Consider the following 15,173-nt stretch of genomic DNA (forward strand, 5'->3'; position numbering starts at 1 on the left):
ACACATGAAAGAGAAGGGAAGAGAGCCTAGTGTTTTGGAATCCCTGTTGTAGGTAGTGGATCGGAAGTAGGTGGCATTAGCATTCCAAACAATTTATCTGTGATGCATTCTGAAAATCAATCATCTCTTGTTACTGCTGTTTTATCAGCCGGGGTTGATTTTCTGATAATTTGGTAGGCACACAACATTAAAGACTACAGTGGTACCTCGGGTTAGATACGCTTCAGGTTACAGACTCCGCTAACCCAAAAATAGTACCTCGGGTTAAGAACTTTGCTTCAGGATGAGAACAGAAATCGTGCTCCAGTGGTGTGGCGGCAGCAGGAGGCCCCATTAGCTAAAGTGGTATTTCAGGTTAAGAACAGTTTCAGGTTAAGAACAGACCTCCGGAACGAATTAAGTACTTAACCCGAGGTACCACTGTATATGGGTTGCTGAATCACATCAAGGCCCATTGTGTTTCAACCCAGGCTTGCCTAATGCCCCTAGGGAAAAAATCAAGTCAGGCATAAGAATATAAGAAGAGCCTGCTGACCTGTCCAATCCAATGTCCTGTTCTTACAGTGACCAACCAGAGAACCCCATGATAAGCCCGCAAGCAGGACATGAGCTTAAGAGCACTCTGCCCAGCAACTGGTATTTCAGGACCATGCTGCCAATAACAGTGGAGGTGGGACATAGCGGCCCTGGCTGGTAGCTGTTGATGGGCTTCTCCTTGAATCTGTGAAATCCTCTTTTAAAGGCACCCAAGGCATAAAGTTGCTGACATTGTCTGATCTTCGTATCCAGCTTATGGTACTGATATGACCTGCCCATGGAGGTTCAATTGACCTACCTGGCTAATAGTCATTAATACTGCATTGTCTTGTATGTTGTATTTTAATATCTGTCTTCATTCATCCGTCGAGATGCTGGCAATTATCTTTCCCCCAGTTGTTCATGCAGACTCCATTCAACATGTTTTCCTCTTAAAACATTTCACACATGCTGGCACAAGTTCTGAGAGGGAAGGCAAAATCATAAGCGTTCATATACAATGGCGTGCTTACTAATTACCTAATTTGCAGCTCAGTGTGGCATTGAGAAAAGCCTGTGGGAGAGAAGATGATCAGCCTGACACTGTGTTGTGGACTGGGAGAGGAATGTGTTTAAGGTAGTCAGTAGTCATAATAACTGTGCTCTGCACTAGAGAGCATGACAGATTCACTGTTTGCTTGGGTGTGAATTTCCCACCAAATAAATATTTTCCCACCAAATAAATCTGGTTTTCAAATGTAACTGCTGCTGCAAGCCAGCACCAAACATGCACGAACACTCCCAACATAAAATTTGAAGGTTATTTAAGTACCTTATTTTTGGGTTGTTGTTGTTTTGTTGTTGCTGTTTTGGATTTTTTTAATCCAAATCTTAAAGCAGACTAAATATTTCTGAATCTAAGAATTTACTCTAAAAATAAAATGTCACATTTCATGCCTGTAAAGGTGTAGAATAAATGTTACAGTACGTTTTACAATTAAAAGAAACATGCTTGAATCTTACATTCCATCCCCACCCACCCAGCATTTTTTTCTATATATATTTTTACTGCTATAAATTAGTCTATAAATAAGCCATTGTGTGTTTTTGTACTTTGATGCAGCATATGTGCCTTCAGGTGGTGTGTTGCCTATGGCAGGTCGTGAAACCCCAGGACAATCATATCCAGGGTGTTGACTCCAACATCCATGTGGCAGCCAGACGTGCCTTTGCTTCATTTAGCAACATGTTTTCTTCTTGTTGTTGCCAGCAGCTCAGCTCTGAAATAGAGTTATGTTGGCATGTCCTATGGATTAGTTGTATTTTGTGTCTGCTGTTTCCTGGAAGCTGCACTCAGACCAGAAAAGAAACCCAGGAAAGAAACGGTTGCATGCCACCCCAATCTCTGAGCAATGCGAGATTCCAGGGGTTCCCGGCACTCACCCAGAGTCCATGTTTCCTTTCGGCAATGAGGCACAAAGACCGTAGTGTCCTTATGATAGTTGGTTTATTTGCAAATATATACAACCTGAGCCTATGATGGAGGGGTTCACAGCATTAACACCCCAAAGGGTCTTGTTTCTCCCATAGCCGCAGCCTTAGATTCAAGCAGAAAATCAGCCATGGCTTTTTCTCAGCCTTTCCAGCCTGCATCTTCTTCCTCTAGTTCACATCACAGCCAACTCTGTCCTCCAAACTTTGTCTAACTAAGAGGAGGAGGAGGGGCACCACCCACTTGCTGTCTGGCACAGAGCCCCTTTTCCTTGGTTCCTTAATGGCTCATCGCCTCCCCTTTGTTCTCTTAATTGCCCGTTGCTCAGGTGATTACCCCATGGGGAAGCTAGCTTGGCTTATATTTTAACCACCTGCTGGATCCAAGAATTCAGGAGGCTTAATTAAATTCTAGCACTTACTGGGTGCAGGAATTTAAGGGAGTCTGGCACCCTTGAACTCATGACAATACTTTGAGTTCAAAGTAAGAAGCTGTGGGAGCAGAGGATCTTTCTGCATCCAGCCTCAGAGCAGTACAGGAAAATGAACAATGGCTTGACGATGAGAGGAGAAGATGAAAACCTCTAATAATATAATTTGAGTTACCACTTTTACCAACAGATTAACTGTTTTTTCCTACTGTTAACTAAGTTACTTCAAAGTTTACCTACTGTTTAAAAATTGTTAGACTGCAAACATGCAATCCCAAAATACTTGAGGGTAAATCCCATATAACTAATATTCTTGGGGTTCATTCATGCTCTGGGACAGATTTGGGGAGATGTGGAGGGTTGGCAGGCAGAATAGGAAGTACAATTCTGTAGGACGAATTCCTTGCATTAACAGGAGGACTACTGTTTGGATACAACTCTTGTTTACTGATTATCTAATTTGCAACTAATAATGCTTTTTTAAAACAAAAAACCCTGCTTCCATGTACAATGCAAACTTGCTTTTCCCCATATAGAGAGCTGCAGGTTCCAATGTTCTTGTTCTGTTGTAAGCAACAAAGCTAGCTCTTGACAGCTGTCCCACCACTCTTTTTCATACAGCTTCATTGTACAAACTCCAGACCGTCATGCGACAATGCTTAGTAATTCTTGTAAACAGTATAATTTGCTAATGAAGAATGGTAGATCTATATGCGCAAATGATAAATGAAATAAGCAGGTATGAACAGATTTCCTCAGTTCTGTACTGTTATTATTCTGAAATTCAATTCTGTTTGGGTTGTTCTGGAAAGAAATGAATATTTTGCAGTGTTGATTCTCTCCCCCCCCCCCCAAACACACACACACACAAACACACTTCTCTAGAAAGGGGAAAGTTTATTCCTTTCATCTCCATAAAAAAGAAGAAATAGCTCAAAGGAGTAATTTTATTTTCAACAAGGGTATTTTTAAAGGAGTAAACAAGCACTCCAATAGGAATTTTAAAATATGTATGTTTATTTCTTTTGAGATTTTTTTAGGGCCTTGCTTTCCTGTAACCTTTTTTTTTAAAAAAAAAAATCCCTAGACTCTAAGCTTAAAGGTTTAAAGTTGCCTTTCTGAAAGCACATGAATTCCTGAAGTAAAATGCTGGAACAACTGAGAATTCTGACATTCATCAGGACTGCTCCAGTCAGAAGTTCTGGTTATTTTGAATCGCAAAAAGTGGGGAGAAAGTTGACAGCAGAGAATTCAATACATATTCTTAGCAATAATGCTTTTCATAGATTCTGCCTCCACCCCTACACCCCCAGTGTTAAGTTGTGGGCGAACATGTCAGACGACACAGCAATTCTTTAAACAGCTCTTCTTTATTCAGATGCCAGAACAGAACTAGCTGAGGAGCTCAGTCAGTCTGCTTATATAGAGCTCCAGAACAATGCAACTGTTGCCATTTTCTAAAACTATCCAATCACTGAACGTCACTTTTTGATCCTTCATTTGCATACAAAACTATCCAATCACTGAACGTCACTTTTCGATCCTTCATTTGCATAACTATCTACAGTATCCCCCTGCTGGCCCAGGGTGAGAACTTCAGTACATAACACCCAGCATGCATCATTTCAGACTGTTTGACTGAGCTGGTTGCCCTGTGAATTTTATGCTAAAGCACAGAGGAATGTTCAAATTTTGTTTTCGAGGTGGAAGTCCAAACTCCATGATTGCATTTGTGGTTATTTCAGATTTACGCTGGTAATGAACACCAATAACCCACTATGTATATAGATTGAAAGGAAGATGTAATGTGTGTAACATGTGGCAACTTTTATGTGCAAATATGAGTTAGAAAAGCATAGCTGTTCTATAGTCTTACTTTGTGGCTGCAGTGTTCCTAATTTGTACTGTGTAGTTTGGCACTAGAGAGGAAGATGAGAACACATGAGGCCAAATGATGCATGTGAGATGATCAGCTGCTTCCTAGTTTGGATTGATATGCAAAGTGCAGTGGTTATAATAGATCCATGTATTTGGATTTCTTACACGATGTGCTGAGATTTGCTAAGCATTACAGAAGTGATCTTCACACACACATAAATGAAATTCACATCACATGGTATATTCTACAAAATCCAAGATCTGAATCTGCCTATTGCTATCAGCCAAGATGCTGCCATAATATGGCTATGGAACGTCAGCTTGTTCTTCCACTTTTCCTAAAACTTAACTAGCTGTGTAGAAGGTTATATAAAGCAGGGGCCTCAAACAGTCGGAGGAGTAGCATATATGGTGCAATTATTATCTGGGATTTCCTTATTGTAAAGGGTACTGTTGCCCGCATGGGGTGCTTTAAAAAACCCATGCAATTTAGAACTGCTATACCCTTAGCTTGGCTACGCTCAATGGAGGAGCACAATTTCAGATAGCTATTGACTGACCAGTCTGCTATAGAATATGTGCGGCTGGATGAGCATGCTTTTAATAAAAAGACTGGTGCATTCTATGTGTCCAGCTTTGTATGTGAGTATTTGCAGAGGAGAAAAGTATAGGTCAAAGATGTGCAAGGACCAAAATTATAGTTCAGCATAAAACTAGAATGACAGTACTGACTGCAACTGAACAAAGGAGATTAATAGCCTGATTTCCCATGCAGCAACTGAAGCATTTTTTGTTGGCCTCTGTCCAAAAGAGGATACTGAGCAACATGGACATTTAGGCTGACCCTGCACAACTCCTTCTGGTCTTAGCCAATCATTTTTCCTATTAGAGTACTTACTCATTTGAAGTATCACTGTGTGAAATAAAATAAACCCAAAATGTATGTCCGATAATTGTACTTGTGGCCAGTTTAAAGATAGATTTCCAGTCCAAGACTTTACAGTATAACCTTACCTCTGCAGAAAATAGTTGCAGAGCTTTGTAATGCTTAAAAGGCATTGTAAGAGAAATGTCATTTTGAGATTGCTGCCTCAAGGACCTGAAGGTTGTACTTGCCTCCTCTATTGGCAAAATGTTGCGGCGGTGTGGTGGCTGAGGGCATTTGCCTTCTGCCCATATTTTAGTGTGATGTGAGTAATCTGGGTATAGAACTTGCTAGGACAACTTTATGTGCTGATCAGATGAGAGGAGGGCCAGGTTTGCTTCGGATCTGGAACTGCTAGATTCAGATAACTAGGAACTACAGGTCTTTGCTTAAAGCTTATTACATAGTTAGTCGTTGTATCACATAGGGCGGCAGTGGTTTGATTATGCAGTGAAGCCCAACATTGGCAATCACCCAAGGCTCCAGATATAGAGGAAGCTTCAGAGGGAGGGTAATGTTGGGCTTAACAGTATGATCAAAGGCTACAAACAACTTCGTCACCCCTCTGTGTATAGGCAGCAACACAAGGTAGACTTAAGTGGCTGCCACACGGCTCCAGTGAACCCTGAATTCACCCTAAAATAATCAAATTCTGAAGTGGGATCCTCACTGGATCCACTCTGGGGTATATCTAGTCCTTGCTGTCCATAGTAAAACTCAGGAAAAGATCTGCTTCCATCTGCACTGCAGATGGATGTTGTGGGACTGATTATAGCAATAAAGGTCTGCATTTAAGCAAGAATGATGTCAGTGTGTCCCTCACCACATTACTCTGCCAAATGATTTCTCCCAATTTAACTTCACCATACAAAATGGCAGTATGAAAAATTATCAGAGCAATTGCCAAATTGTTTGAGGACACTCAGCGTGGACACTCAGTGGTGGAGTGACTTTACTTTTCAGCTGTCTGCCTCCCATATGCAGCCACTTAGGATACAGACATGGCCTGGCACTGACAGATGACTGAAACTTTATTTTGATGTTTTATGAAGGCCCTATACAAGGGTGGCTATATATAGGCTTGGTTTATACTTTTATTACTTGGATGCTAAACTGCAGGAGATGAATGTGCATACTGTATAAATCACACAGTATTTCTAAAATCCCTTTTGAAATTGGTAATTAAATGAGCTGGTGTTCCGCCCAATTGTATGCATGTATACTTACAATCATATTCAGGGACTCAAGCTTCAAATCAGCATTGTGTTTTTTGGGTCAGTACAGTGTACGCCACCTCTTTTTCCTCCACCACCATCTTGCTGCCACCACTTGTCTCCTGCCTGCTCGCTTACTCGCTCCCCTCCCCCACACCTTTGCTGCTTCCTCCTCGATTGCTGCTGCTTCCTTCAGCTGCAATCACAGCCTTCCAGAGGTGCTTTGGTGCATCCCTTACAATCACAAAAGTACCTTCTGGGAAGGTGCTTGGTGATTGTAAAAAGGGCGCACCAGAGCAGAGGCGCTTTGATGCGACCCTTACAATCACCAAAGTACCTTCTGGTTGCCATACCTCATCTGGGGTCTGCCAGGCCCAGTCATTACAGGACTTTAGCAAAAAAAACCTAACGACCCATTTGGTTTGCTTGGCTTTTTCTGGTTGTTGTTGTATTGGAGTGCTGATTGCTTTTAGTAGCATTTGTGTATTGGATTTTAATATTTTTCAACCGGATGTTTCTTTTATTATGATTACTGCTGTTTATTATTCATTGCTGTTGCTTTTATACTTTATTTTATTCTATAAGCAGCAGTGAGAGGGTTTATCCTTAAAGGCAATCTAATCTTCTGTGCAGTCAGGGAGATTTGATCAAGCATGCACGTCTAATGCTCTTGGTCAGGCTTCCTCAAACTTGGCCCTTCAGATGTTTTGAGACTACAGTTCCCATCATCCCTGACCACTGGTCCTGCTACCTAGGGATCATGGGAGTTGTAGGCCAAAAACATCTGGAGGGCCAAGTTTGAGGAAGTCGGTGTTACTTCTCTTAGAAAATGTTTAGGAATTTCAGGGCCACTTCTTTTGCTATCATCCCTCCCCATTCTTTCACTTTGCTTCAAATCAGTATTTCTCCCATTTCCTTTGACACTCTTAATATATCACATGTGATGATTGCTGCTTCTTACTGTCGTTATATTTGTATAAAGAAATAGCTTTTTTTAAAAAAAAACACTATGTAGGGTTGCCATATCACAGCCCCAGAAAACTGAACAGCAAATCATTATGCAAATTGGACATAGCTGGACAATCTTATCTCATTTGTGTGATTTCTATAAAAAAAATTATCTCTCTACTAGTTGCCAAGAAACTGAGCAGTGACAAAAGAACCCATGGAAGGGCTTGTGGGTGTTTGGCTATTACAATGCCAGGGAAGAAAGAATTGAGCTCAGCTCTTTTACCCACTCTGTCACTACTTACTGGGTGACCTTAAGCAGACTTGTTCTCTGTTTGCTCTAAAGAGCAGGACCCAAACCAGTAGATTCAAATGACAAGAAAGCAGATTCCAACAAAACGTTAGGAAGAACTTTCGGATGGAAAGAGCTGTTCAGTAGTGAAATGGACAACCTAAGAAGGTGGTGAACTTCAATGCAGTTTTAAAAACCCTTTTTATATGGCCACCTGTCAGAGATTCTTTTGCTATGATTCCTGCATTGCAAGGGGTTAGACTAGATCACCATTTGAACTCTACAAATTCTATGATACTTTGATAATGGTTTTGTGATCTGCTCATTGGTATCACACAGCTTCTTTTTTTATATAATTGCTTTTAATTTAAGAGTCCATGCATACACAAGCAGAAAAGAGAAATGCAGCAGTAGCAATCCCCATCATCACCCAGAGTGGCAAATAAAAAGAGGCAGAACCTTTTCACCAACAAGCACTACCTTCACTGTTAGAAATAAGTTAGAGGAGTGGAGAGGAGTTCAGCAAATGCTAAGCTCTGTCCTTCAAGTGTTTAGGTAACCATTTGGTCCACTTAGCCACTCTTTTCCATTCACATGTGATGGTTAGGAGTGGCTAAGTGGTTAAGCATCATTGCCTAGAACAAAGAAACAACTTTGGGAGGAGAAACAACTTTTTTACTAAGTACCAGGTGATTGGCACATTTTCCTGTTTTTCTCTGCAACTTGAAATGTTCTTTTTCACATAAAAGCTTAGAATCTAAACCAGGTGATGCATTACCCAGGCACCATCTGCAGTTTCTTTAATCCAGATAATACTTGGATTTCTGGGAAATATGGCAACCCTGCTTTTACCACTGCTAGTAATTAATCATTTTTAAAATTAGCAAGCAGATGCAGTGAGGGACAACCTCCAAATAAAGTAGCACATTAAAGGGTGGGTACCAACTCTTGCATGACAAGGCCAACTGGTTTCCATTTTACAAAGAATTAGAAAAGGATGTGGTCCCTCGAAAACAACCAACCAAAATATTGCTCAATAATTAAACACCTTTCGAAATGTCTAGGGTTTTCCCACATGATCAGTTTTGTTCAATTAACAGTGTACAAAGTCAACAATTTGTCTCTGAAGTTTCTACTACTATCCTGAGGATATCACAATTTCACAGTACAGTATTCAAATTTGCAATATTATTTGCCCAAAGGAAATAGTATGTTCGTATGTATTATGTTTATTGTTTGGAATGTACGTCAGGCACCTAATAAGTATTGCATGTGACTTGATTAGGGGCACAGCCTTCCTCATTCTGCACTTACACCATTTCATTAATTTTTATCCCATTCTCTTCCTTTGAATTCCCCCTACCCTGTGCAGGAGTACTCGTTTAAAATGGTAATGGTGAGGTGCATCCATAAAAAAAAAAAAAAAACAACCACACAAACACCATTGCTGTTGATTTTCTCATTTGGCTTTGTTTGTCATAATTTGCTCTGACCTTCTCCTGTGCTGATGTGTTAATAAATACTTGTAAGGGGGGAGCACAGCCATACACTCCCACACAATGAGGCTACTCCTTTCCATGTCTCTTGTATTTATTAAATTTCTATCCTCCCCTTCTTCCCAAAGGAGCCATGGGTGGATGTCTTGCTAGTTCTGCACCAATATTATCAGTACTTTTTGGTAAAAAACCAAATAAATCAATGAGTTGCTGGCACTCTTTTATCTTGATTGAAGTGTCATGGGTGCCAGGACATCATGGCTGCTATGGACAGAAAAAACAAAACTAAAAAAGAGGTGCTGGTATTCTCTACTGGTGAGTACTGACACATCAAAAGCATTGATGATGATGATGATTTAATTTATGAATTGTTTCTCATGAGGCATCTTGAAGCACTTTATGATATAAAACATATATAAAACAGTTACATATATAAAAATAGTTGAAAACAATTGCATATAATAACATTTTTAATTAAAAAAACCACCTAGAAATATAAAAAACCAGTTTAAAGTATAAACAGCAGATACATGAAATCAGTTCAGATGCAGGACAGAAACCAACTTGGGATCAAAGTTTTAGAAGGCTTGCTGAAAAGGGAACGTCTTTAGCAGGCACCCAAAAGCCAACAGAGAAAGTGCCTATCTGATATGCAATGGAAGAGAATTCCAAAGGATGGGTAGCACCACACTGAAGACCCTATACACCAGTCTTGCACTCTTGTATTATTAGCCTGTAAAGGAGCTTTTGCAGAATTATTGTGCAAAGACTGTGATGCCCTCAGGACATGCTTTTCACTGATCACGTGGGAAAACCCTCTGAGGTGGGAAGGCAGGATTTACTGTGCTACAAAAATAATATTGCTTTATAACACATTGTTGTCTTCTTTTGTTTTAGGGGCCTCTTGGACTGGATGGCAAACCAGTAAGTTATGCTCTGAGTAACACACGCACACTGTGGATGAATTAAAAGTGTCAGTATTCAGCTATATGCAAAAGCATAAGGAGGAGAAGCTGCTTGGCACTGCTCCACGGTATCTAAAATCCATTGATTGAACTGTGTGAACCTAGTTGGGTTGTACTAATGGGCCCAGAGCTCATGAAAGTAGTCTGAGAAAGTGAATATTCTGAGAAAGCTTTACTGAAGGATAAAATATTTGTGTTCTAATAAAGCAAGAATAAAAACCGTCACCTGAGAGTCACAGCTGCTCTGTGGGCCCCAAATATGGTGTAGCTCTCAGTCAGTGAGTTAGTCAACCAAGGTCTCGGCTGCACCACTTCAGATTGTTCACATGATTAAATGCATCTCTATAGAGGGGAGAAATATTTCAGTCAGGGGAAGGGGTCCAGCATAAATATCTACAAATAACGACAGGTGAAAGGTTAAATCAGGGATGTTCCTCATCCCTACATTAGAGGTAAATGGCCCCTCTTTCTCCTTGAAATAATTTGTTTTAGTAAAGGTTTGGGAGGGGGGAGCTGAACTGTAGATTAATCAGCTACTTCCTTACTATCCTCTTGTTGATCTCTACAGGGGCCTCCAGGAGCGAAAGGGGAAAAGGTAAGATTGGTCATTCAGAACATTGCCTTAAAATTTCTTAAGTAGGTTCCTAAGCATTCTAATAAGAGTTGTGTCTCAATTTTTTATTTATTTTTTTAATCATCTTCCTGTTTGGACTTTGGGTCATATTGTTTCCTGTGTCCACTGTCAGCAATTGGCTTTTCCATACACAAGGCTTCTGTATCAGAATCTGTAGTCCCAGTTGCCACTGGGAATTCCCACTAGGACATATTTCTTTTGCGTTCCATTAGGGGAATTTGTGGCCTTCCAGACCACGTCTCCACACCCTTGGCCCTGCTGGTTGGGGTGGGTGGAGCCCAATGACATCAGGAGGGCCACAGGTTACCTGTTGCTGCTTGGACCCTCTGATTTTGACATGATTGCCATCAAAGGATTCCACAGAACCAAAAGCTCCTTACAGCTCTAGAAAAAAAAATTTATATTGGGAGATGTACCATGTGACTGGTTAGAGATTATATGTTTTCTAAATTAGCCAAATATAAGGGTTCAAGCACTTTCAATGGTTTTGAGCAACTACTCAACTCATCCAACCCACTGGGAAGGGCAATCATCTCCCAGCTGTAGAACAGTCTCACACAATTGGCTACACTTCCTCTCATTTCATTACGAATAAAATGGGGTAAAGATTTTGGAGAAGAATTAGAGGAACAACTCTGGAAACAAATGGGGAATAAATTCCCATTTGTATGCATCTCAATTAGAACTCAAGAAAATGCTTTACGTTGCCCAGCCAAATTATATAGAATTAATTGTTACACATCCAACCTTTGCTGGAGGGAATGCAATTTGCCTGGCTCTCTGCTACATATGTGGTGGTTTTGCCCAAAACGTATTCTCCAATGATGGAACAATCGCTACAACCAGACCCCAAATTAGCCCTACTATCTTATTTTACTCCTCAGTTTAAGAACATAACCGACAAACACCTCATCCTCCACTTATTAACTGCAGCTAGATTAGTGACTGCGAATAATAGGAAAACTTTAAATGCAAATCTTTTGGAAGCCTGGATTTCACAAGTGTGGGACAACGTGCTTATGGACAAATTAATTATTTTACAAAAGGAATATCAATCAGGCGGTGTGGGAGAAGACACACCTTCTGTACGACATGATATCCTTTTATTGATTCATGGAACCTCATGGAAAGACACTTTCATTTGATTGCTTTTCTTGGAGCTTCTAAAACTACGACCATCAGCCCCTATTTTTCTTTCTTTTCTGTACAACTACTAAGCTCTGTTTTCTTTGTATGGATATGTTTTGTTTCCTGAAATAAAAAAATCAAATTTTTAAAAAGTTCCACAGATATTTTATCCATGCCCTGTCTTGATACCACAATCCCACAGGAATTCCTTGCATGTGCCCTAACTATTTTTTTGCATATAGATCAGCAGTCCTTTAAATGGAAAGACTGAGGCCTTTGCATGCATGAAATGTGTGAAGGACGTCCATCACATGGTCAAATGTTAATTTGTAAACTTCCTTCATTCAATTGGTCACCCTTTTCTATTGTATGTGGAAGAAATGAATTCTCTCAACACAGCAACTCTTAAACAACAAATAAATGAAATGGGGGAAAGAAGAATTATGATGACTTTTCTGTTTTGCAGGGGGATCAAGGAGACATCGGCCCAAGAGTAAGCACTGTTCCTAACTATGAACATTTTTAAAGCTTATGTTAGAGCCTGGCTTTGATAAGCACAGACAGATGTACTTGCATGTGAAGACGAAACAAGGTGAAAAAGGAAAAATTGTGTGTGCAGCTGCACTTTATCATATTCATCCCACTCCACTTACATTTCTCTATCTCCTCTTTTGTTCTTCCTCCATCACTTTTTTTTTATTGTCAGCCTACAAAGATCTCTAATGATGTCTATAATGAAAACAAATTAATTGGAAGAAGAGGATGACTATGATAACTCAGGAGGAAATTTGGTGCCTTAAATTCTTGGCATGTATTAGAAAATCGAAGCCCAAATTTAAGATGATTCTCGGCTGAATGAGATATTTTTTTTAAAAGGCAGAGAAAGAGCATAGGGCAATGAGGAAATTGATAGTGAACTTGTTTCATCTTTCCTTTTCTTGGTCCTCATCCATATGGAAGACTGACTCATTAAACTATAAAAGTTAGAATTTAATAAACCTTTCTTAACGTCATACAAGCTAGCATATGGGCATCCTTCCTCTGACTCATTTTCTTTCTACTTAATTTTAATGGAGTGGGACTGAGTTCAGCTGTAATATATACATGTCCACAACAGGATTTCCACCTCCAGTGAACTGAAAAGATGCATATATATTTTTGTTTGTTTCTAGGCAAAGCATTGTTCTATTTCCCACCCCCACTCCTCAGGGATTTGCAATCAACTTTATGAAGTGTCTTCTTGTGCATTTGTATGAGGTAGAGACAAAAACAAACAAAACAAAAAGCCTGAAATGAATGAAGTGTTCTGGAAATTAGTTCAAAGAATATTGTTTTTAAACTTGAGAGTAGTGAAATTGAGCAGGCATAAACTGATAAATAGGACCAGGGCTTTTTCACAGCAGCTTAGATTTTACAGCAAGTAAAATAATGAATGCTGGTATGGGAAATGGACAGTCCAAACTTAGCCAACATATGGGTTAACCTTCACCTAAAGGCTCCATTTGGATTCTAAGGATCTCTGCATCTGTTTTAAAATAAGTTTCTAGCCTCCATGAACAAAGACATTTGGTTGAAAATGTGGTAGCAAAAACCAAAGCAAGTTGAAAAAGCAGTCCAAATTCTTTTTTTCTAATGTCACAGTTTTTCTATTTAAGGATTGCAGTTTTGGAATAGTAATAGTCACAGTTATTTATCCATAGTAGGGATGTTTTCGTGGGAGAGGTGAAAAATAGGCAAAAGAACTGTTTAAAATTTCCCCCCAAGCTTTTATCATTATTAAATGGCAATTCTTTATTGCTGGAACTCCGCTGCTTATGCTTTTAAAAGGTTTGCTATCATTAATAAAATCAATAAACGTAATCCATACTCAAATACAGCACAAGCAGGAATCTGGAAATGAAACTAAGCACGAGTCCTTCCAGGTGACAAAGGCTACACAGAATGTCAAACATAATATGCATATAGGTATGATATTTTATTTATTCCATTCAGAGAACATTGATCCCATTTCATAGCTGAAGAACACGGAGGCACAAGAAGACATGCCTGGTTCAATTTTGGCTAGTGAATTCAAGGCACAGAATCCTGCTGCTGTTATGCCCAAAGTGGCTGCCATGAAGAACAGCCTTTGCGGCTACTAGGGAATGGAGAAGCCTGGTGTTTGGCTTCAGCATGCGCACGCATGCTGTGCCAATGCTACAGATTGATTCTGTATCATCTCCTGTGAGGGCAGCCATATAGCTGAGTAATCCAGGAATATGCTAGACATTAGATCAGCCTTTGCCATCCTGATACCCACCTCATATGCCATCAAATCTGTACAGTGTAGGTGAAAAAACCCGTCAGCAAGGCCAGTGAATCAATGAGCACTGAAAAAACACTGAAGAGATTCTAGAACCTTCTAACTTTATAATTCAGAATATTATGGAGGCCCTTGATCATAGGAAGTACAGTATACCCTATGTGTAATCTTTTTAAACTAATATAACTACTTTGAAAAAAATGAGGAATTCCTTTTTCAAATTACACAATACTCACTGTGATACAAACTACTGTGAAATATATTCTGTAGGGGAAATGTTTCCTGTACGTTATCAGAAGTAGGACAGCACACTTTATATTATGATATTGCTCTGTTTCACGTGGCAAATTATATCTGGATGCACCTCATAAAGTAGGATTTAGAGGCTTTCATCCTCAAACTATCTATGTAGGAAATCTTGTGCTACTTTATGAACAAAACCATATCAGTATAAGTTCCTGAGACAAGATTATACCTGAAAGAGTAGTAAGGAAAAGGTGTGTGGTGACTGGTGATGCCTGATATCTGTTCCTAGAAGAGAGTTGTCACCATTAAATATAAACCATTGAATGGAGACCATTCAGAAATATGTTACGTTTTAAAAAGATGGAAAACGTTGCAAGCAGTCCCCAGATGTTATCAATTACGCATGAAAGCAGTCTGCATTTAGAAGCATTCATGTTATGAAATATGTTCATGCCCCAGTTTCTCAAATGCGTTGTATCCCTTGGGGAAACTGAGCTCCAGTCGCTCAGCAGGATCATCAAGTAATCAGATTATGGTACTAACTGTTTGTGATTTTCTCTTTCTCTCTCTCTCTCTCTCTCTCTCTCTCACACACACACACACACGTACAAATGTTAATGATTCTGGATGTTTAGGACATTTATTTGGCTCCTCAGTCCTTCTGTTTTCTCTTCCAATTCCTGGGACCTTTCCTGTGACACCACCTG

The 15,173-nt window shown here is 39.8% G+C and overlaps 1 protein-coding gene across 1 annotated transcript in view; it reads left to right on the forward strand.

Annotated features, from left to right (window-relative positions):
- Window positions 1–15,173, forward strand: part of COL23A1 (collagen type XXIII alpha 1 chain) — a 293,547-nt gene that overhangs the window by 233,830 nt on the left and 44,544 nt on the right. The window contains exons 6-8 of the mRNA XM_083428676.1: window positions 10,089–10,115; window positions 10,725–10,751; window positions 12,385–12,411. Coding sequence (XP_083284802.1) covers window positions 10,089–10,115; window positions 10,725–10,751; window positions 12,385–12,411 — 81 coding nt within the window. The remainder of the gene's footprint in view (window positions 1–10,088; window positions 10,116–10,724; window positions 10,752–12,384; window positions 12,412–15,173) is intronic.

This window comes from Podarcis tiliguerta (assembly GCF_965153285.1).
Source record: "Podarcis tiliguerta genome assembly, chromosome: 2".
Classification (NCBI taxonomy): Eukaryota; Metazoa; Chordata; class Lepidosauria; order Squamata; family Lacertidae; genus Podarcis; species Podarcis tiliguerta.